The 24,427-nt window shown below is 38.6% G+C and overlaps 2 protein-coding genes across 4 annotated transcripts in view; one reads left to right on the top strand and one right to left on the bottom strand.

Annotated features, from left to right (window-relative positions):
* ccdc93 (coiled-coil domain containing 93) overlaps positions 1 to 24,427 on the bottom strand; it is an 876,647-nt gene that overhangs the window by 782,988 nt on the left and 69,232 nt on the right. The gene's annotated exons all lie outside the window — the stretch shown is intronic.
* ddx18 (DEAD (Asp-Glu-Ala-Asp) box polypeptide 18) overlaps positions 4,293 to 24,427 on the top strand; it is a 29,433-nt gene continuing 9,298 nt past the window's right edge. Inside the window, exons 1-8 of the mRNA XM_028807975.2 lie at positions 4,293 to 4,450; positions 6,280 to 6,480; positions 10,726 to 10,899; positions 12,223 to 12,358; positions 12,752 to 12,852; positions 13,878 to 14,077; positions 19,584 to 19,698; positions 24,005 to 24,144. Coding sequence (XP_028663808.2) covers positions 4,354 to 4,450; positions 6,280 to 6,480; positions 10,726 to 10,899; positions 12,223 to 12,358; positions 12,752 to 12,852; positions 13,878 to 14,077; positions 19,584 to 19,698; positions 24,005 to 24,144 — 1,164 coding nt within the window. The 5' untranslated portion in view covers positions 4,293 to 4,353. The remainder of the gene's footprint in view (positions 4,451 to 6,279; positions 6,481 to 10,725; positions 10,900 to 12,222; positions 12,359 to 12,751; positions 12,853 to 13,877; positions 14,078 to 19,583; positions 19,699 to 24,004; positions 24,145 to 24,427) is intronic.

The following is a 24,427-nucleotide window of genomic DNA, read 5'->3' as shown; positions in this document are numbered from 1 at the left end:
TCCGTGCCTACAATAAAGCCTGCCTTCCTCACCAGTTTGTCCAGGCGTGAGGCGTCCTTCTTCTTTATGCTGCCTCCCCAGCACACCACCGCATATAAGAGGGCGCTCGCCACAACCGTCTGGTAGAACATCTGCAGCATCTTATTATAGATGTTGAAGGACGCCAGCCTTCTAAGGAAGTATAGTCGGCTCTGTCGTCTCCTGCACAGAGCATCAGTATTGGCAGTCCAGTCCAGTTTATCATCCAGCTGCACTCCCAGGTATTTATAGGTCTGCACCCTCTGAACACAGTCACCTCTGATGATCACGGGGTCCATGAGGGGCCTGGTCCTCCTAAAATCCACCACCAGCTCCTTGGTTTTGCTGGTGTTCAGTTTTAGGTGGTTTGAGTCGCACCATTTAACAAAGTCCTTGATTAGGTTCCTATACTCCTCCTCCTACCCACTCCTGATGCAGCCTGCGATAGCAGTAGGCCCTGCTTCTCAGAGAACCACCCACAAAACATAACACATGTATCTGGAATAAAGAAAATAATTAACAAAAGTAGCATTAACATAAACAAATAAATTAATAATGAACAATAAAGACATGAAACAAGGATTGGAACTCCGGCCAGGAAAGGAACCGTGGCCAGTGGCGTAGCTAGAGGCAGACAGAGGAGGTGGTCTGCCCTGAGTGGCACATATTTGGGGCCGGAATTTTTGGCTAAAGGGCTCAGTACAATTCGTGTGTAAGCAGCAGGGTTTGGGAAAATATCATTCATGAATGAAAAAAGTAAAATTCTGTGATTTGTATCCACAAATGCTTCAAAAATAATTTTCAGACTGTCCTTCTGTGACGGCATCAGACACAGCAGTTGAAATTTATGAGGCAATAACAAAAATAAACATAAACATTACACTGATAATAATTTCTAGGAAGATGAAAAACTAATTTACAATTTATAATTTCGTTTCATTATCAATCTGAATGCATTCTTGCTCTGCGCAGACAACATCCCCACCTATCACTTGTACACTACACTGGTTCTGGTTTTTGCAACGTAATTATATTAGACTAATAATTAGAACATGGCTTATCAGTGTGTCAATACTATATTCTTGTCTAGATTATGCTTATAAATAATTATATGTGAAAAATGATTGTTGTTTCTCTATATATGAATACATTTATGCAAAATTTATCTTAGTTTTTCTCTATACGGCATTTTAATTTTCTATTTAAATAGGTTAACATATTCGGAAATGTTGGAGTGCGGGGAACTCTAGCTATGCCACTGACCGTGGCTCAAACACAACACAAAGAACTTCCTGAGGTTAGGTTTTGTTTTATCTCCAGATGCAAAAACAGCCTTTGAATTACTCGAGCTGACTGCCTTACACAAATGTAGATTCAGGCTTAATATGTAAATGGATGAAGCGGTTTTGATTTGATTGTTGCTTTGCGCTCTTCCCCACCATAACCTGTTGTCTACAAGGGAAGGCGCGAAAGCTTTCTATATGTCAAAAATTTCGATCTCCGGTTTTTGACATTTTGGGGTCCCCTGATACCGAAAACATCGATCTCTTGATGATGTGTGTGTGTCTGTGTGCCACAGTTTCTTGAGGACGGTCTAAAGCTAAAACGTCTGGGCGGAAAAATACCACACTTTAAGTTTAAGCCTGTTGTGAGATGTGCTGATTAGTTTTTGAGGCAAATTGTACACGACAAAGAAGCACTCTGTAGGAACTCTCAAATACCGTAATTCTGTAATTAATTATGAATTCTTCTCATCAATTGCAATCATAATGACCTACAGTGCATCCGGAAAGTATTCACAGCGCATCACTTTGTCCACATTTTGTTATGTTACAGCCTTATTCCAAAATGGATTAAATTCATTTTTTTCCTCAGAATTCTACACACAACACCCCATAATGACAACGTGAAAAAAGTTTACTTGAGGTTTTTGCAAATTTATTAAAAATAAAAAAATTGAGAAAGCACATGTACATAAGTATTCACAGCCTTTGCCATGAAGCTCAAAATTGAGCTCAGGTGCATCCTGTTTCCTCTGATCATCCTTGAGATGTTTCTGCAGCTTGATTGGAGTCCACCTGTGGTAAATTCAGTTGACTGGACATGATTTGGAAAGGGACACACCTGTCTATATCAGGTCTCACAGTTGACAGTTCATGTCAGAGCACAAACCAAGCATGAAGTCAAAGGAATTGTCTGTAGACCTCCGAGACAGGATTGTCACGAGGCACAAATCTGGGGAAGGTTACAGAAAAATTTCTGCTGCTTTGAAGGTCCCAATGAGCACAGTGACCTCCATCATCCGTAAGTGGAAGAAGTTCGAAACCACCAGGACTCTTCCTAGAGCTTGCCGGCCATCTAAACTGAGCGATCGGGGGAGAGGGGCCTTAGTCAGGGAGGTGACCAAGAACCCGATGGTCACTCTGTCAGAGCTCTAGATGTCCTCTGTGGAGAGAGGAGAACCTTCCAGAAGGACAACCATCTCTGCAGCATCCACCAATCAGGCCTGTATGGTAGAGTGGCCAGACGGAAGCCACTCCTTAGTAAAAGGCACATGGCAGCCAACCTGGAGTTTGCCAAAAGACACCTGAAGGACTCTCAGACCATGAGAAAGAAAATTCTCTGGTCTGATGAGACAAAGATTGAGCTCTTTGGTGTGAATGCCAGGCGTCACGTTTGGAGGAAACCTGGCACCGCTCATCGCCAGGCCAATACCATCCCTACAGTGAAGCATGGTGGTGGCAGCATCATGCTGTGGGGATGTTTTTCAGCGGCAGGGACTGGGAGACTAGTCAGGATAAAGGGAAAGATGACTGCAGCAATGTACAGAGACATCCTGGATGAAAACCTGCTCCAGAGCGCTCTTGACCTCAGACTGGGGTGACGGTTCATCTTTCAGCAGGACAACGACCCTAAGCACACAGCCAAGATATCAAAGGAGTGGCTTCAGGACAACTCTGTGAATGTCCTTGAGTGGCCCAGCCAGAGCCCAGACTTGAATCCGATTGAACATCTCTGGAGAGATCTTAAAATGGCTGTGCACCGACGCTTCCCATCCAACCTGATGGAGCTTGAGAGGTGCTGCAAAGAGGAATGGGCGAAACTGGCCAAGGATAGGTGTGCCAAGCTTGTGGCATCATATTCAACAACACTTGAGGCTGTAATTGCTGCCAAAGGTGCACTGACAAAGTATTGAGCAAAGGCTGTGAATACTTATGTACATGGGATTTCTCAGTTTTTTTTATTTTTAATAAATTTGCAAACTTTTTTCACGTTGTGTGTAGAATTCTGAGGATTAAAATGAATTTAATCCATTTTGGAATAAGGCTGTAACATAACAAAATGTGGAAAAAGTGATGCGCTGTGAATACTTTCCGAATGCACTGTATTTTATGATCAGAAAGATCAGCATCAGGGCGGTGAATAAATACTGAATTGTTAGAATAGTTCGGGTAAGTAGGTTCATAGGGCGCAAAGCCTACTGACGCTCACGTCCGAATTTTTTGTTTTTCCCCGAAGGGAAATTGTCTTTTTGTATAACCTTCTGGGGGTCAGAGCGCAGGGTCAGCAATTGTACAGCACCCCGGAGCAATTTTCAGTTTAAGGGCCCCGCTATAGCACTCCCAGATGGGAGCTTGAAGTCATGCTGGCAATACAAATTCTGATCATATTGGTCTGGAATGAGTAACATGCGTAAATTCAACAGGCGGATCTGGTCCTGTAGAATATGACGCCGGTAATAGATGCAGGGGTCTGTTATGTATACATCTTCATTTGTAAATGTTATTATATGGTAAATGGCATGGTTGTGTGCGCATGTGTAATATAAATAGGGGGGTTTGGAGTTTAGAGCAGTGTGTGTGGAAGAAGCGATAGAGAGACACGTGTGTGAGAAGGATAACATTTGCGGTTGGTTCAGTTTTGTAAAATAAAGTGTTTCTGTTGTTCATCACCCTGTGGAATTTGGCTGTGTTTAAACGTATACAGAAAATAAGAATATATAACACGGTCAATGCAACATCATATCTATGCTGACACCGTATTGGTGGTTCTGGGCTGTCTGACGCTGAGAAGATGGGCTTCCTATTCCAGGCGAAACGCAATTTAATTTACACTACTGTGAAAACTGATGTCCGGACGTCCTGATTGTAATATAAACGTCGCAAGTAAGCACTACTTTCTTCGATGATGTGACTAATTCGAGACGCGTTAGTCAGGCACTCGAGTAGACAGCCCTAATGCGTCCTAAATACTGACGTCAGGCACAACGTCGAACACACTCTGGGTTTCCTTGGGGGTCCTGAGTTACTGTACACGTGCGTACGAGCTGCGAAGATGGCGGATTTACAGATGAAGCTTTTGCGGAAAAAAATTATAAAGAGAAACGAAAAGATCAAGAAGAAAGCCAAACAGCTGAAAGTAACTCAAAAGGGTAAAAATTGGAAATTTAGACCGTTGTTTTTGAGGAAATAACTCCTCAGAGTATCGTGTTTGTTTGTAGTCAAATTCCTGGTTTGCTCGTAATGTTGTTACACGTGAAAAGTGTCTCTTACTTTGCGTTATATTCAGCGTTAAGTCGGTGTCTTAGGTGATTATTAGTTAATCAAGGATAGCTGATTATTAATTATGAACTGAAGTCAAATTTTGCATCACTAATTATGCCAATGTTTTGGTTGGTGATCTGACCTGTACTTTACTCGTGTTTCGATGCCATCCATGAAAACTGTTGGCATCTCTCACTTTATTATGTGATTTGTTGTCATAGTTTTTGACAGACGGTTCAAGTCATGTTTGTCTTTTTACCTTCTTTTTAATTTACGTTACCATGAAATCCTTGGGACAGAACCATGGACGATTATTTGTACCAAAATGAAATGCAGTTCTATGTGTTCACTACATTGCCATGCATATATGCAGATGGTGCATTTCATTTTGACAGGGTTTTATCGTGTCATAATTCAAGATATATTATCTACCAAATGAATGATTACTTTTTACTATGGCACTTAATTTTTGTGTTAGTTTAAAAAGCAATACAAAAGGGTCCTGCATCAATTCCTGTCCATAGTTTTGTGTTTAGCAACGACACACAATCTAAATGTATTGTATTTCACTGAGAGGCTGCCTCTAGTGTATTTAATTAATTTCAGGACCATGTATTAATCATGCCAGAAACTGTATGTAATCAAATGACCAATCAGTGTCAAAATGTGCGGCAAGGGGTGTCTGATGTTTGGGTAAGAGGCTTTCAAATCACAAATCTATTCTACCGGTGCTAAAAAATGGCGAACAGTTGACAAGGCAGGAGATCCGCCGTCTCATTGATAGGTGGAAGCTGGCAGTGTAAGTGACGGGTTTCATTTTCATCCATGTCAACTGATTGCTAGAAAGGGCCAGTGTAATGAAGCAACAACAAGAAAAGTATTTCCAACATATACAGTGACATCCTGGGAAACTCATTCAAGAGCTAATGTACTGAAGAGTTGCAGTATATGATTATGCAGATCATAAACCATATTTATGGCTTGTAAATCCCCAAAGATGGGGATGTCACCACTGGCTATTGCTACGCTTATCGGCTAGGACTAGAAGAAGAATGGATCAGTAATAATATGAGGCAAACAGCACATTCTTTAGACAACTTAACATAAGGTAAGTTTTTTTTCAGTGAGATCTAAAGCATACTTTTCACTGTTTCGGTTAATCGGTCTACATTGACAAAATGCATACTTGCTGCCAGAATACAGAATTGTTTAGAAGTGGAATGCCTCTTACTTCAACATTTGATGCTACTCACTTGCAGCATTTGAAAAGCAATCGACCAGTTAGTTGACATGTTTTAATTATAACACGATAAAAACCGTGTGTATGTACTACATTGCAGTGCAGGTAACACATTACATTTCATTTGGATAATGGATGGATGAACTTCCATACAAAACCCTTGGTGCTTACAGTTGTCATTCTACCCCCTTTGAGAGTACTACCTTTTTAGATGAAGAATCATCTAATATTAAATCCTTGCTGTCCTACAGTTAAATATAAATTCTTATAATGAGGTATATGAAGAAAATTTTGTTTATATTTGCTACCAGTCTTTTTTTTTTTTTATTTTATTAAAGATACCTCAGACACCACATTGGGAGTGTAAGCTTAGTAATATTCTTTATTCACTTTTCTCCGTTTCCTTTTTTACTTTTCTGTTTAACATATTTTCATATGCAAATTTTAAAAGCCAAAAATAAATATTTTTTTGCTTAGATGTTGAAGTAGAAGTTGCTAATTTTCTAGAAGAAGAAGAAAATGCTACTGAAGAGAAAGAAAAACCTACAGTGTGTAGTGGAAAAATAAAGAAACTTGCAAAGCTGAACAATGTGGACACTTCAGAAGAGCATATTACAAATGACATACAAGTGAAGAAGAAGAAAAAGAGGAAGATTCAAAATGGTTTGGAGGATGCTGGTATGTTGTGTTTTTTTTTTTTTTTTTTTTAAAGTAAGAATAGGTGAAGTGAATATAGTGTCCTACTTGGTATGTTCTCTGCTATGGTTAACTGACATGCAATGTTTTATCAGTATGCGTGTCCAGAAACACGATTTAACATCTTGCTTGTCTATGATGTTATTACTATTATTACTTATATCTATCCAAGGTTGACTAACAGCATTTGACAGATGCAATTGGTTATGTTTCTTTTTGTTTTTTTTTTTTATTTGGAACACATGTGGGTTCAAATCTCACTATCGACACTGTGTGATCATGAGCAAGTCACTTCACCCACAACGTCGGTGTCTGAATTCCATCCCAGTACACCACACTGCCGGCTAATAATAACATTCCAATGCCTTCATAAACCATTTCAGGGTCACAGAGGTCCAGTTTAATAATTTATTATGAAAAGTACTATCTGCTTGTACCACATGGGAATATACATTTATGTTGCCTCAATAATTTCAAATGTATATAATCAATGATTCACCCAAAACTAAATTCAGACTATTTAGCAGCATATGTACAGTATGTCTGCTGGAATAATTGAAATCCATTTCTACAATTAAAGGTTTAAGATGACTACATTTGGTTTTGGGTTATTCTTGTTAGGTTAAACAGATTGATGCACGGGTTAATTTCCATTTTAATTTCATAAAAAAATGTAGTGTGTGTGTATGTGTGTATATATATAATATATATATATATATATATATATATATTCATGGCATTCGTAGTCTGTGTCACAATCTGATTGTATGGGTGGTTACCTACCAGGTAACGCTTGTGGTTGGCCAGCAATCTGCTAACATCCGCCACGGTGCCCTCAGTTTGTGAGGAGCAGATCATAGAATGGTTGAAATAGTTTACTGTCAAATAAATGCAAAGAGTACACGACACGTGTTTTGCACTCATTCTGGGCTCATCAGAGGTGTACACACTGCACTCCCTCTCGGGAATGGAACCTCGGACGTCAGCGTCAGAGGCGATGCCCCTAACGTTGCGCCACGGCGTGTGGTTCGTTTATTTGACAGCATGTAGATCAAGGTAATTACATTCACGGCATTCGTAGTCTGTGTGTATATATATACAGTATTCCCTCGCTACTTCGCGGTTCACTTTTCGCGGATTCACGACTTCGCGGATTTTTAAATACAAGTGATTGCCCGCCTATCGCGGAAGTTATGTTCCACACCCATCAGCAACAGGAGAAAATCCGTGATATAGAAAGACCATATAAATAAACATTTTTTTAGTTTAAGCCTTAAAATTCCCATCCCACATGCTTTAAACACATGTAAACTTATAAAACACACTTTGTTAACACATATGATATGTGGATGTCGGGCTAAGGATATGAGTAACATCTCACTATTATAAAACATTTTAACTTCACGCAAGACAAGACAGTGAGACAGGAAAATTGGTGATGTACACCTAAAAGCCTGATTGTACAGGCTTTTAAATTATTGACACGCAGAGCAACAAGCAGCACAAACCCAGCACAAAGTCCACTTCTCCTTAGCGTTCATTCAGCTCCCCACCCCCTTGACAATGCGAAGTGGCAGGAGCCTACTGCGCTTCGGGGGGGGGGGGGGGGTGGGGGGGGTTTGAGCGAAGGTGCGTTCAGCTCTCACACACACACACTCCTCGAGCAGAGCGACAAGCAGGCATTTTGGCAGAAGCAGCACAAAGTCCATTTCTGCTCAGCGTGAGTTCAGCTGCCCCCCTTCACAAAGCGAGTGCAGACACATTGACGTCTGATCGCTGCGTGCAGGCAGTGTGCAGTGTTGGTCTGAGGTGTTTAAGAATGTGGAAAGTGTTTAAGAGTATAGGAAGTGTTTATAAGAGTGTGGGAAAGGTTAACAAGAGAGTGAGAAAGGTTTATAAGAGTGTGGGAAGGGTTTATAAAGCCTTAAAATATGTATAAATAATAAAATAAATATAGGTCGCTACTTCGCGGATTCCACCTATCGCGGGGGGGCTCTGGAACGTAACCCCCGCGATAGGTGAGGGATTACTGTATATATATATATATATATATATATATATATATATATATATATATATATATATATAAACCTATATGGTGGCCAGACAATTCCCCACATCAGTCAATTCCCCACATTCCCAACTCCCCACAATTACAATTCCCCACATCACAATTCCCCACATTGCAATTCCCCACATTGCAATTCCCCACTTCCACAACTCCCCACATTGGGATAATATGGAGTGCACTGAATTAATAATATAATGAAGGAATTCTAAAATGCAAATAGTAGTAATTAATCTCCAAAAGTTTTATTTCATGACAATTTATTGAAATGCATTACTGATTACAAAATACAAGTAACTGATATACACAAATGAACAAATGAGTTTAATACAAAATATGCTTGGTACAAAATAATGAATTAGATAAGGTCCTATTCCATTTGCTAATAATTCCACTGTACAGGTTTATCTTTACTCCCGACTAGGGTAAGTTCGCTACAGACTATCAAACGTGCAAACTTGGTGCGCGCGACGCGGAGCACGTAGATACGTTGTAAGGCGCGAGAAGAATTTTATTTGATTTATTTCGTGTTTTTATTTTTACACCATAAGTAGAGTCTATTATTTTTGAGAACTTTAATTTTGGTAATTTAAAAAAGATAAAAATCAAAAATGTTACGTTTTAGCATGTTTAAGAAAGATTCAAAAAATAATAGAATTCAACTTACCTGTTTCAAATTTTTAAAAGGCAAATTGTATATAAAAATGCATGCTTGGATAATGTATTTTTACATATTTATTAACAAGTAGCGTTTTTAAATAAAATAATGCTCGATGTGGGGAAACGGAGGGCACGCTTTTGTATCATTATATGGACTGTCTTATATAGTACATTAGTCTATGGTTATAATAAATATTATCCCAATGTGGGGAGTTGTGGACGTGGGGAATTGTGAATTTGGGGAATTGCAATGTGGGGAATTGTGATGTGGGGAATTGTAATTGTGGGGAGTTGGGAATGTGGGGAATTGACTAAGGTGGGGAGTTGTCATGGAACCATATATATATATATATATATATATATATATATATATATATAATACATACATACATACATACAGTAAACCCTCATTTATCATGGTTAATCTGTTCCAGACTCCACCGCGAAGTAGGATTCTTTGTTTATAAATCGTATATTTTCACAGTTAGAGCATAGAAATCCTGTTTACTGCCTTCTAAATAAGTTTTTTAACATTATTAGAGCCCTCTAGACATGAAATAACACCCTTTAGTCAAAAGTTTAAACTGTGCTGCATGACAAGACAGAGATGACAGTTCCGTCTCACAATTAAAAGAATGCAAACATATCTTCATCTTCAAAGGAGTGCAAGTCAGGAGCAGAGGCTGTCAGAGAGAGAGAGAAAAGCAAACAATCAAAAATCAATAGGGCTGTTTGGCAATTAAGTATGCGAAGCACCGCCGGACAAACCAGCTGCAAGGAAGGGAGCAATGTGAAGATAATCTTTCAGCATTTTTAGATGAGCGTCCGTATCGTCTAGGGGTGCGAACAGCTCCCCTGCTCACACCCCCTCCGTCAGGAGCAGAGAATGTCAGAGAGAGTGAGAGAGAGAGAAAACCAAACAATCAAAAATCAATACGTGCTGTTCGGTCTTTCAAGTATGCAAAGCACCGTGTGGGAAGCATATCTTATATCATTGAGGAGTTTTATTTAATACGTAATACGTGCTCTGGTTGGGTAGCTTCTCAGCCATCTGCCAATAGCGTCCCTTGTATGAAATCAACTGGGCAAACCAACTTAGGAAGCATGTACCATAAATTAAAAGACCCGTTGTTCGCAGAAATCCGCGAACCAGATGTAGCACTGACTGCAAGGTAAACATTTCAAAAGACATCTGGGTATTTTTTTTTCTTTTTTATTTTGTGTTTAAAGTGGATGTTGTTGATAGAGTATAAATTTTATTGATAATTCAAATCCCTTACTAGTACACACCCGAAAATCACTCTCATTCTTGTCCAGTTTATGTGCTGCTACTCGTATCTTTGCTCCTTTAGTAGGTTTCACTTTCTTTATTACCATTGTCTTGCTAAACATACGTATCCATCTGCTTTTAGAATCATTGCTTAATCACCATTCAAAGAAGAAATGTAATGTTTTCTGTATTCGGCTGACTTTTTTTTTTTTTTTTTTTTTTTATGCAGCTGTTAAAAAAGCAAAAAAACAAAAGCAATTGGACGAAGAGGAGGATCCACCAAAAGTGGTAGAAAACTTTGCTGATACAGCAGAGCAGACGACTGAAGACCAGTGTGAAGATGAACTTGGATCTGAATCCAGTGAAGACGAGAATGGACCTCGGTTGCCTTCAGGGTTAACAGGTAAGTCGTTAGATGAAAGTAATCAAAGTTAAATAGTAAATCATGCACTCCAGCACCAATGCAAAAGAAAGAGATGTGCCTTTAAGATGGAAGACAGGAAGCAGTCCTTCACACAAATTATTGTAGGAATCTGTAACAAACTACCAAAGTTATATTAGTGGAAGTAAAAACAACCTTTAAGAGGCATTTGGATGAAATATTGGGATAACATCGCTTTTAGCTGAATAAATGACATTGATAAACTGAGTGGCTTCCTCTTGTTTATGAACTTGTTGTGCTTCTTAGAAAATGGTTTTTATACCTTTTGAGAGCTTCACATTAGTTAAAGTATTGTTTAGCTATACAATATTTAAGCATTTAGCTATACAATTTAAGAGTGTCTATGTATAACTATAATCTTGGCAGAAATATTTTTTTCATTGCATATTTATGGACTGAACTTCACTGCAAAGCCCAAGTTGACGGAAGCAACGATGTTCTAAACCGTGTAGGTGTAATCTGGTTGCCACCACTTAATATGTATGTAACCCAGTGAGAAGTTAGAGGGTAAAGCACCAATAAACGTTTGTAGTTAAAAGGTTCATCGAACTGCCTGGCAGTAAGTAATAAGCCTACACCTTCTAAAAGACATTTCATTGAGTATTTGATTTAGAAATTTGGCCAGATGACATTGATTTATCAAACTCTGACCAATTGTGTGTATATCCATTGAAATAGTTTACTTTTGTTTTCTCAGTTTCTGTTTTACACACAATTTTGCATGATGACTAGCTTGACAGAATGTTGTCAACAATGCTGATAATAAATGTGCCCATAGTCCAATTTATAAATGAGATTTATTCCTGTAATTCTTCTTAGAATACCAACATGACAGTTCCTGTATGTCACTGAGAAATTTATCTTTTATGAGCTTAATGCAAGGTCTGTTAAAAAGGATTCTAAATATACCATGATTAGATAAAAAAAAAATCTCCTCAAATAAGTAAATTAATGATGGATACTAATTATGGCAAGATTCTTGTAAAGTAAACCTTTTCCTTACCATTGAAAGGATACTATGTAGCATGGGAGGGTGATGATCCAAATGGAGGGAGCATTGGTGGTTAGGTCTGTGGAAGGTAATACAGATGAAGAGAAAGAATAGCGAATTGCATTTATCTTTATAAATTTGAACACCCTCACCAAAAGGTTTTCCAGAAGGTATTGTAAAACAGTTTTTATTGCTCGTAATATTTTACAAGATTGTTTGAACATACTGCTGCATTTCCCCCTGGGGACAAATAGACAGAATTTTATCTAAATATAACTGGTTTTAATCTTCAGGTGCTTTTGAAGACTCATCCTTCAGTTCTCTCAGCGATATGGTCAGTGAAAATACTTTAAAGGGAATAAAGGATATGGGCTTTGAACAAATGACTGAAATTCAGCACAAGAGCATCAGGCCTCTGTTGGAAGGCAGGTTAGTTGAAGTATACCATATAAAAGTGGAATTCTTTATAATTGAATTTTAGAGTGTTTTTTTGTGTTTTAAATAATGGAGTGTCTGAGTAGGCAGACTGCTAGACCTACACAAGTGCATGCTTCAGAATAACATATCACAGCTAACGTGGGAACAAGATGTACATGCATTAATCTGTATTTTGCACTTGGAGAAGAACTACCCTGAAAAATGTGAGTTCCTCGTACCTATAAAGAAAAAGAGTAACAGTTTATGATTTAACTGAATGCTCAAGAGCTAATAGGCATTAGCACCAACCAGTATGTCACCATACTTTGCTGTCTTTTTTTAGACATAGTTATTTATTTGCTTCTTTATTATTCTGACTTTTAAGCAAATTACTTAATTTTTCAGGGATATTTTGGCTGCTGCACGAACAGGAAGTGGAAAGACACTGGCATTTTTAATTCCTGCTATTGAGCTGATTTACAAGTTAAAGTTTATGCCTAGAAATGGTGAGTATACTTCTAAATTTTGGAAAATGTTGGTTTTTTTTTTTTGGTTTTTTTTAATGTAAAGTCAAATTGACAGTCATTTAATACTGGAGTCTTTGCTGTGACTATGTTCGATATACACGAACCAATGAACGGTTAAATTGCTTTAAGTATACAACTGGTTTTTAACCCTTAAACTGCCACATACTTTGGGGTTCATGCACCCCTGGACTCCAAATACTTTTTTGCTGCACTTTTTAAGTAAATGTCACAATTCACAAAGATAATGTGAAATTTTAATGGAACACTTTTTTTCATGCAAAGAGAATCACAGTGCAACACTGATCATTTTACACGCTGCCAATGAACTGGAAAGACTACTGCAACAATCAATTATTATATGTACAAGGTGCAACTGATGCCATTGATGAAATTCAGTAAATCACCGAGCCAACTGCGCTTGACCTGGCTGCACACAGAGGTAAACGCTGATACTTGCAAGCTAGTCCAGTGCAGCGGCTGAATCCCAGGGACAGTGATGCTGCAGTTCTGCAGGGGGCACCAGTGGTCTTGACCTGGCTGCTCAACAAATATATGGCACTGACTGATCAGCTCCGGCGTGCTGGCAAATTGCTCTGTGAAGTGACTATAGCCGGTTGTGGCATTCAATGAATGTACGTCGCTGAATATACTCTGCTCCGGCGTGCTTCCAAATTGCACTGGAAACCGACTTTAGCCGGTTCCAACGGTTTAAGGGTTAATGAATATGTATTGATGCATAGATTAATTAGTTGTGTCAGATTTTTGGATTTTTATTTGAAAAGTTAAGTAACTCTGAGAAAATTCCTATTCTCATTGAGTTGCCATCAGAAAGCCTTTTGTTGAGAGCCTAAGGCTAGTTTTACCTTTTCGGGAATTTCTTTTCAGAAATTGTGAAAATGGGAACAATTAACAAAAAAAAAAATGTACTAGAAGGTTTGATTGATGTTTAAACACTTTTATGGTGATGAGTTATTTTTATTATTTTTTGTGATTTTTGTTACTAGGCACTGGCGTGATCATTTTGTCCCCAACTCGAGAACTAGCAATGCAGACATATGGGGTCCTAAAAGAAGTGATGGCACACCATTTTCACACATATGGACTGATTATGGGAGGAAGCAACCGTTCTGCCGAAGCACAGAAATTAGCGAATGGCATCAATATTTTGGTAGCAACTCCTGGCAGACTGCTTGATCATTTGCAGGTAATTCTTTTAGTGTTAGGGTTTACTACGTGTACTATAGTAATCACTGGCCAATGAGAATTATATTTAGCTGACACCTTTAAACAAGGAGACTTAAAAATTCTGAAAATAGTAAAATTGTTTACAGTAATCCCTCCTCCATCGTGGGGGTTGCGTTCCAGAGCCACCCACGAAATAAGAAAATCTGCGAAGTAGAAACCATATGTTTATATGGTTATTTTTATATATTTTAAGCCCTTATAAACTCTCCCACACTATTATAAACATTTCACGCACAATTATACAGCATAAACCCTTTGTAGTCTCTTAGATATTAGGTAAGATTCGTTGAAATTATGTATGTAAACACAGTTTACATACAGTAAAACCTAAATATTATTTTAAAGATATCGAGCGTCTCCGATATCACATATGTTACAGCCATTACGACAGACAGGCCACCATCAATAAATACGTACAATGCAAGAAAAATTGTATACAGTAAAATGTGTGTACAGTGACACTAAACTATGTACATGTAATAAGTACTGTACGTAAATAATTAATTATGGTTACTCACCAACAATGACACGACGACTTGTCCGATAACGATGAGTTTAATTTTGCTGCACAACAAAGGATAGTGTTACAGCTCTTCTAAAGGAGCCTCTTCAGGTGACTGTTTAGCACCGCCGTTGTTGTTCTTCCATCACTCTTCAATCCAAATCCCTAAAGCAGATTCCATCCAGACTACTGCCTTATCACGTCCACTTGCAACTCATTTTGCGCCCTGGTTAAAAGACACTGCGGCCGTAGATCTTATATGCTTTTCCTCCTTTTTAAATAAAAAGAATCGTGGACTCATTTATGCTGTAATGGTGTCCTGCAGTGGTGTAGCTGTTTCCTTCCTTCAACATATCCAAAACTTTTACCTTTTCTGCAATCATTTGCATCTTAATGCTGAATGAGTGAGATGAGACTTCCTGGTTAATGCAGCACTCCGTCGCTGAGCCAATCAGCAACACACAGGAACTTAACCGCGTGCTCTGATTGGGTAGCTTCTCAGCCATCCGCCAATAGCGTCCCTTGTTTGAATTCAAATGGGCAAATCAACTGAGGAAGCACACGTACTGTAGACCGCAGACATCCACGAAGCAGTGAAAAATCCGCGATATATATTCACATATGCTTACATTTAGAAGCCGCGAAAGACGAAGCACGATATAGCGAGGGATCACTGTACATGCATTATTTGCAAGTAGAGTACAGGCAGATATAAGGGAAACAGTTATGTTTGATTCTGGTTATTTAAGTTCTTCTAGCTCGGTACTACAGCAGTGATGTCACTGGTTGGCTTTTTTTGAGCTCCAAAGTGAAAAGGTAAATATGAACATTTTGCTTAAGTAACTAGCTGAAGGTCACACATTGAACTAAATACCGATGAGAAATTGAACTAGCTACTCTGAAGTTTTAAAATTCATTGCTTTGGCCGCTACATCACTCTTTCAAAACAAGTCATTTACATGGATAGTAGGTTGAGTTTATATTTGTTTTAACTACCTGTTCAGTAACACTTTAATTCAGAAAGTATCCTATAACAGTTCAGGAAAATTCTCATAAAACCAAAATCCATGCAAATTGTTTTGTCACATAATGTAGATTAAAAAGTGCACTGCATTTTCTTTGCTTTTATGACAGTGCAGCTTATAGTACAGTACTGGGCCAAAGTTTATTTTTCTGGTATCAGTAATTACAAAATAAGCAATATGGTCTGGCAAGCAAAATTGTTCCTTAGTAACAACTTAATGCTCCTGTAAAACAAGCAGGTAAAACAGCAATCAGCATTTCTGTTAGTAGGCTAAATTACAACAGTATTTGAAAGACTTTGTCATAACAGACTGTGAGCTGGTGCAAATAAAGATGCATACATTAGAACGAGTCTGACAAATAACACTAGGAATTATGTAGACCATGTAAGCCTTCAGTGATTGCTTAAAAAAGATTTATAAAACCTGCTCAAATGAGACATACTTTTAATTGTTCCATTTTTAAAATTATATTTTAAATAAGTTTAATTTCTGGTGATTTAGTTTATTTTACAAACATGAATGTTTCATTTGATCAAGTAAAAGGTCTTTATTTAATCAAACTCTGGGCAGATCAGTTGAGTATTGACTACACAAGTGGAATAAAAGACTATACCATTCATGCTTGAGTGCTCAATTTTTCAATATCTGGTAGATTTGCCAGTCATATTTTTATATTTAATGTATAGGGACGGGTGACGCTGTAGTCTGAAAACCTAATCGTTATTTAAATTCTGATGATTTTGGTAGATAATGGCATAATATATTTGTGTATACTTTTAAGGATAAAACCTGGCTCCCCTGTGGCATTGCTCTGAAAAAACACTCTGGCACCTTTTATTTTTAAGAGCGTACTGCTCATTAACTGAGCTCATAGGTGTACCTCTTAACCATCTAAACATTTATGAATGCTCTGCTACTCAAATTCAGTAGCAGGTATTCACCTTTCAAACTGGTAATGCCTGTTTCTTTCTTACTTGCATTCTGCTCATTCCGCAGCCAAGCAAGAACAGTACAAGATACAGCTTCTTCCTATCCTGTATCGTTGTTTTCATTGACTTGGACATCAGGCTGAACCCCCTAGCGCTCTAGTTAGTATTCTTAAAAGGATTCACTTTTGTATTACACACAGTTTACTTATAAGTCCATACTCGGACATTACCTTCAAGACACTTATACACTTGTATAAAACCATATTTTCTGTTTCCATTTGCATGTTTTGTGTCTTATATTTAATTTTTGCTTTCAAGCTTTACACTAATTTTTAGCATGCAGGTGGTAATATTTTTTTCAGAATACATACCAGAAGAATTTTGTCTGATACACTGGATTCAATTTTGAATTATTTTTATAATTTATATAAGATATGAATTTCTTAGTAGTAATTGAAGCTTGCATTCTTCAAGCTGTTTAATTTTTCTCATGGAATGGATAACACAGTTATGATAGTATGGAAATATCATGACCACCTACCTGCTACGCTGTTACTCCTCCATGTGCCATCAAAACAGCTTCAACCCGCCGAAGCTTGGACGTTAGATTTCTGAAGGTGACCTGTGGTATCTGGCACCAGGATGTTAGCAGCAGATCCTCTAACTCCTGTAAGTTTCTAGATGGAGCTGCCACAGATTGGACTTGTTATGCCGGCACATTCCACAGATGCTTGATTGAACTGAGATCTGGGGAATTGGAAGCCAGAGCAAAACCTTGAACTCTTGATCATGTTCTTCAAACCATTTGTGGAGGGAGGCAGGGTGCATTATCCTGCTGAAAGATGCCACTTCCATTGTGGAATACAGCTTCTATGAAAGGGTGTATCTGGTGTACAGTAATATTTAGGTAGGTGATGTGTGTCAAATTAACGTCCACATAAATGCCCGGATCCAGAGTTTCTCAGCAGAACATTGCCCAAAGCATCGCACTCCCTCTGTTGGCTTATCTTCTTCCCACCGTGTATCCTGCTACTATGTTTTACCAGATAAGTGATGCATTGCATACTTGGATCAAAGGACCTTTTTTCTTTTGTATAATGTGCACAGCTAAGGCCCACTTCGACACATTGCCATTGTATGCGTTTTTGACAGTGGACAGGCCATGAGGGGCATGATTTACTGTGAATGGCCTAAGCAGCAGGGATAGCTGCATCGTGTGTCATGACAATTTACTCTCATAACCATCATTAAAATTATCTGTGATTTGTGCCACAGTAGCTCTTATGTTGGTTCGTACCAGACAAGATGGCCTTTGTTGATCTCTCACATCGATGAGGGACTTGGTAATGTAATCATTTTAAATTACGGAAGATGGCAATATTGAAAGGAAATCAATTGATGGGTTACTTTATTTAGTGTTTTCAAACATCAACTTTTTTATTATATTTCGGATTAAATATTTATAAAATGATGTCATCTTCGGAAGTTTTGAATACTTTTAATTTTAAATCTCAGACTTTTGGTGCAGGTACTCTTTCTGTTTGTAAAGCTAACATGATTAAAATGTGCTACAAGTCCAAGGATGCTGTTAGTGGTAATTGTAATGATGGTAAAAGATTTGTAGAGCTACATTTGTAATTGAGCATTGATTTCTAATTAGGAAGAAATTGGCCTGCAACTCACCAGGTTTACAGGAATATGTTATTGGCAACCTGAAAACCTTGCTGCATCTTAGAAATTTTAAATCCAAAGTAATAGCCATAAGACGAACGAGGAAAAAAAAAAACTGCTGTATAAGGTGTACAGGACAGTTAATTCCAAAAGTGACCATAAGGCTTTTAAGAGCAATAGTTAAAAGGATACCATGAAAGTTAAAAGGCAGAAAAGGTGAAAAATGACCCATAGAGGTTTTTTTTTTCAGTATTTTAGTAAAGAAGAGTCAATGAGGAGGTGATCCAAGTAACTATAGGCCGGTAAGTTTAACATGCATCATGAGTAAATTAATACATGCATTAGTTAAGGAGGAGGTAGAGCTCCTTGTGTCATAAATAAGGTGTATTAGCAAACAGCGTTAGCTTAGGCAGGGAGATCATGTTTCACTAATACCTGTAATTCTGTTAGGAAGCAATAAAATCAAATGACCAGAGAGTAAGGATGCTCCAATTCATTGGCCGCCAATCAAAATTGGCCAATTTTCATATTAAAAAGTGAATTGTTCGGTAAAAAAAAACGATCACAAAAACTGGCACCACTTGAGTTTGGGCAGAGAGCTCATTTAAAATGCAGCAGCTTACACTTTTAATTGGAAAATGAACAGGTAAAGATGAAATTGAAATTGCTGCTTAGTAAACTGCAGGCTATTTTAAAAGATTTGCGCTGTGTTCATTTGTGTGTCATACAGCGTAAGGTGTGGAAGAAACAAGTACTACATAATTATCAGGGAGTCTGGAGTTTGGTATTGGTCTTGGACTTGGAGAAAGTCCAGAGAATAGCAACTAGGCTGATTTAGAACTGTTTGAGGTATAAGGAAAGATTGAAAGAGTTGAACTTTTATCAGTTTAAGAAAGAGACGACAGAATTTGAAGTGTTTCAAATTTTGAAGGGAATCAGTATGGTTGATGACAGCTGTTACTTTTAAACAAGTCATTATTGTCGAGAGTAAAATTTCACAAAAAAGAAAACTAAAACTGAATGTCTTTTTTCTACACACAGTGAGCCATTGAGACATGAAATAAGTTGCCAAGTAGTGTGATAAAGAGTAGAACTGAGGAGTGAACTTCAAAAGTTGACACGTATATTTGGGAGAAGTTAGGTAAATAAGATAGGAAGCTTGCTGGACTGAATGGTCTGTTCTCATTTATTCACAGGAACTGCGTGGCCTACAAGCCCTTGAATTTTATTATAGATCTGTACTTTATTCATCACATCTGGCTTTGAAGTTAAGTTAAAATAATTTGGGGGGTTTGTCCCATGGCTACTAATTATAAATATTTGTATTTCTTTATTTAGAACACTTCTGGGTTTATGTACAAAAACTTACAGTGTCTAATCATTGATGAAGCAGATCGTATTCTGGAGGTTGGATTCGAAGAAGAACTGAAACAGATCATCAAACTTTTACCAAGTAAGATATTCCACAACAGAAAACAGAAGCTGAAATATTATTTGCTTACTCCCGATCAGGATCGTGTGAGTTGGGAGAACGTTGAGTGGATCAGCATTGGACACAAGGCAGGCAATCAGCCCTGAACAGTGCACCAGTGTTTGGAAAGGCAGAGCTTAGTGAATTCAGAAAGTATTTTGGCTCCTTCACTTTTTTTTCACATCTCTTCAAGTCTTAAGGAAAAATTTATTTTTCAAGTCAGTTATTTCTTAAAAAAAAAACAAAAGGTATATTTACATATCCATCCATCCATTTTCCAACCCGCTGAATCCGAACACAGGGTCACGGGGGGTCTGCTGGAGCCAATCCCAGCCAACACAGGGCACAAGGCAGGAACCAATCCCGGGCAGGGTGCCAACCCACCGCAGTATATTTACATATGTTACACGTAATTGTTTTCTAAAGTGAAATGGTTTCTATAAATTAAAAAAAAAAAAACATTATCAAGCTTGGCATTTTATAATGTAACCTATACAGTAATCCCTCCTCCATCGCGGGGGTTGCGTTCCAGAGCCACCTGCGAAATAAGAAAATCCGCGAAGTAGAAACCATATGTTTATATGGTTATTTTTATATTGTCATGCTTGGGTCACAGATTTGCGCAGAAACACAGGAGGTTGTAGAGAGACAGGAACGTTATTCAAACACTGCAAACAAACATTTGTCTCTTTTTCAAAAGTTTAAACTGTGCTCCATGACAAGACAGAGATGACAGTTCAGTCTCACAATTAAAAGAATGCAAACATATCTTCCTCTTCAAAGGAGCAAACAAATCAATAGGGCTGTTTGCTTTTAAGTATGCGAAGCACCGCGGCACAAAGCTGTTGAAGGTGGCAGCTCACACCCCCTCCGTCAGGAGCAGAGAGAGAGAGAAAAAAATCAATACATGCCCATCGTGCTTTTAAGTATGCGAAGCACCGTGCAGCATGTCGTTTCAGGAAGCAGCTGCACAGAAGGTGGCCAACGTGAAGATAATCTTTCAGCATTTTTAGACGAGCGTCCGTATAGTCTAGGTGTGCGAACAGCCCCCCTGCTCAATCCCCCTACGTCAGGATCAGAAAAAGTCAGCGCAAGAGAGAGAGAGAGAAAAGTACGTTGGGTAGCTTCTCAGCCATCTGCCAATAGCGTCCCTTGTATGAAATCAACTGGGCAAACCAACTGAGGAAGCGTGTACCAGAAATTAAAAGACCCATTGTCCACAGAAATCCGCGAACCAGCAAAAAATCCGCGATATATATTTAAATATGCTTACATATAAAATCCGCGATAGAGTGAAGCCGCGAAAGGGGAAGCGCGATATAGCGAGGGGTCACTGTACATTAGTAACCTATACATGGTGCACCCATGGCAGGGAGAGATGGAGTTGGAGATGGGTAAAAGAAGAAGACAAGTGCTTATGTAGTGCAGACGGCTGATTATCTTTTAAAATAGTTGAATGTCATAATATTGGTGTTTTTGTTTTTTTTTTATGTTTCAAAAATGACACAAGTTATTTTAGAATGTTTATGTAATCTCAAGACGCTTGACAACTTTTTTTGGCTTGACATATTTGATAAGCTTTTAAGGCTTTTTACGGTGTGCCCCATGGGCTGCATTAAAAGGTACAAGGTCTGATTATAGATTTTAAAAAATTTATAGAAAATGCTTAACTTTAGAACACAGTTTTGCATGGCAAACACGCATATATGGTGTATGTCATGTTTGTGAAGAAATAACTTTTTTGACTTGAAAAGTACCAAATATTTAAAATCGATTTAATTTTCTCCCACTTCAAGCAACACTCAATACACCAAAATCACAAACTAGAACAGGATTTAATTTTTTTTTCACATTTATTAAAAATAAATAACTGAAATATTCCATTGGCACAAATATTCAGACCCTTCCAGTCTGGAGTCTTCTGGGGTCTGACACAAGAAGCTTCACACAACTGGATTTGCAGATTTTCTGCTATTCTTCTCTTCAGATCTTCAGTTATAAGCTCTGTCAGCTTGGAGGAAGACCATTGGTGGACAGCTCTTTTCAGGTCTCTCCTGGCATGTTCGAGTCCAGGCTCTGGCTGGGCCACTGAGGGACATTAACGCCACATCTGTGTTGTCTTTGCTTAGTCCCTACTGGAAGTTGATCTATTTTGGCCCAGTCTGAGGTCCAGACAGTGTTCTGAACAGCTTTGTTCAACAACGTTCCCCCCGTAAACCCCCCCCCATTACCGTCTCTGCCGCTCGTGCATGTGAATTTCACTTTCACCAGACAACACATCTTTTTAATCCTCACAGTTACACCTCTTGCTTGGGAAGAAACACTTCTTTTCCCTGATGGCAACACGAATTAAACGATTTACAAGTCTCTGACTTAGTTTAAGTCCGAACAATATATTTGATCTCTCTTCACTGTTCTGTTATCTCACTGAGTAATAATTTCTGTTTGTTTGTGCTAATACGATCTTTACTATCATTTTTTTTTTTTTTTGAGACTTTTGAATTTTTTGTACTTCCATTATCTCTGACCTGCTCTGCATGTGTATCACGCCAACGTTTTTGAACCTCTTTACAATGTTTTACTTGGTCTTCTACTCTTTGTCTTTTATTTCCATCCCTGGGCGTGGTAAAATCTCTGCACAAAGTCTCGTCTCACGTGACATGAAAGAATCTCTGAAAAAGTCACGTCTCGTCCCAGGATTTTTTTTTATTCCATCCATCCATCTATCCATTTTCCAACCCGCTGAACCCGAACACAGGGTCACGGGGGTCTGCTGAAGCCAATCCCAGCCAACACAGGGCACAAGGCAGGGAACCAATCCTGGGCAGGGTGCCAACCCACCGCAGGACAAACACACCCACACACCAAGCACACACTAGGGCCAATTTAGAATCACCAATCCACCTAACCTTCATTTTTTTATTATAATAGAGATATCTCTGTAGTTTGCTCCTTTCAGCATTCCCTCAACCTTGTCTAGTTTCCCAGTCCCTGCTTCTGAAAATCAGACCCACAACGTGATGCCGCCACCTCCATTCTTCACAATTTGAAGTTGAACAGGAGACAAGTGGTGCCTGGTTTTCTTCAGATGTGACGCTAATCTTGGTTTCATCAGACCAGAGAATCTTGTTTTTCATAGTCTTCACAGTTTTTTAGGTGCCATTTTGCAAACTGAGGAGAGGCCTCTGTCTGGCCGCTCTACATAATACTCAGATCAATGGGGTGTTGTGGTGAAGGTTGTTTTTCTGGAATTTTCTTTCATAACCTCCCAAGTTCTCTTAAGAGCTCAGCAGATGAACCATCAGGGTTTTTTGGTCACCTCTCTTACCATGACCCTTCTCCCACAATTGCTCAGTTTGTCTCCGTGGCCAGCTCTAGGAAGAGTTGTGGTTGTTTCAGACATATTCCATTTAAGAATTATGGAGTCCACAGTATTCTTGGGAACCTTCAGTGCTGCGGGTATTTTTTTTTTTTTTTTTTTGTATTTTTTCCCTCAGATCTTGCCTTGACACAAATCTAAGTTCTACAGGCAATTCCTTTAACCTCCGTTTTTGCTCAACTGTGGGACCTTTCATAGAAAGCTGTGTGCTTTTCCTAAACATATCCAATCACTTGAACTGGCCACAGGTGGACCCCAAAGAAGGTGTAGAAACATCTCAAGTGTTGCTGAATAGAATGGGATGCGCCTGAGCCAGATTTCAAGTGTTATAGCAAAGGGTCTGATGACTTGTGCCAATGTGATATTTCAATTTAATAAATTTGCAAACATTTCTAACATCCTGTTTTTTGATGTGTCATTTTTGGGATATTGAGTGTTGTTTGATGTGTGGGAAACCTGAATATTAGTGATTTTTAGCACAAGGCCGCAATATTACAAAATGAGAAAAAAAATTGAAAGGGATCTGAGTGTGAATCTGCAGACCAAGGTCAGGAATTGAACTTTGAACTCTGGATGCTGTGTATTTGAGGACGTGGCACTAATCATTGCATAATCCTGATGGCCACGCCACATTTTGAATATAGATGTAAATTCATTTTTGAGAACTCTGTGTGTGCGTGCGTGTTGGAAAAGCATAACTGGTATTTCAAATCTGAATTGGCCTAGGCCGCTCTTTATTTTTTTGAATGTGTCTTGCTTGTGGTTTGCACAGCGGTTTCTGTTGCTCGTGTTTAATGTTTGTTACTTACTAACATGTATTCTGTTTTTGCGTAGAGGCAATGGAGTTCAATTTAACCAACCATATTTAATTAATATACTATTCTAAAATTGTCATTTCAATTTCTTTAGAAAAGAGGCAGACTATGCTGTTTTCTGCAACGCAAACACGTAAAGTTGAGGATCTGGCCAGAATATCCCTGAAGAAGGAGCCACTGTATGTTGGCGTGGATGATCATAAAGAGACTGCAACTGTTGAGGGTCTAGAACAGGTATGTTAACTTGTTCAGCGCTGTTTTGTATTTTATTGTACTAGACTTTTTTACGTACATTTCTATTTTGTTTTGTCTCGAGTCATTGCCAGCAGCCATACCACATGTGCTTCATCCCCCTGAAGCTAAGCATGTTCAGGCCCGGCAAGTACTTGGATGGGAGACCAACCGGGGAAAGTTTGGGTTGCTGCTGGAAGAGGTGTTGGCAAGGCCAGTGGGGTCTGCCTTACCTGGTGTTTTGAATGTGGATCTCAGTACCCCGGTGCAGTAATGGGACACTGTG

Source organism: Erpetoichthys calabaricus, chromosome 8, assembly GCF_900747795.2.
Source record: "Erpetoichthys calabaricus chromosome 8, fErpCal1.3, whole genome shotgun sequence".
Taxonomy (NCBI): Eukaryota; Metazoa; Chordata; class Cladistia; order Polypteriformes; family Polypteridae; genus Erpetoichthys; species Erpetoichthys calabaricus.
Note: the sequence above shows the minus strand (reverse complement) of the source record. Positions and strands in the feature narration are given on the sequence as shown.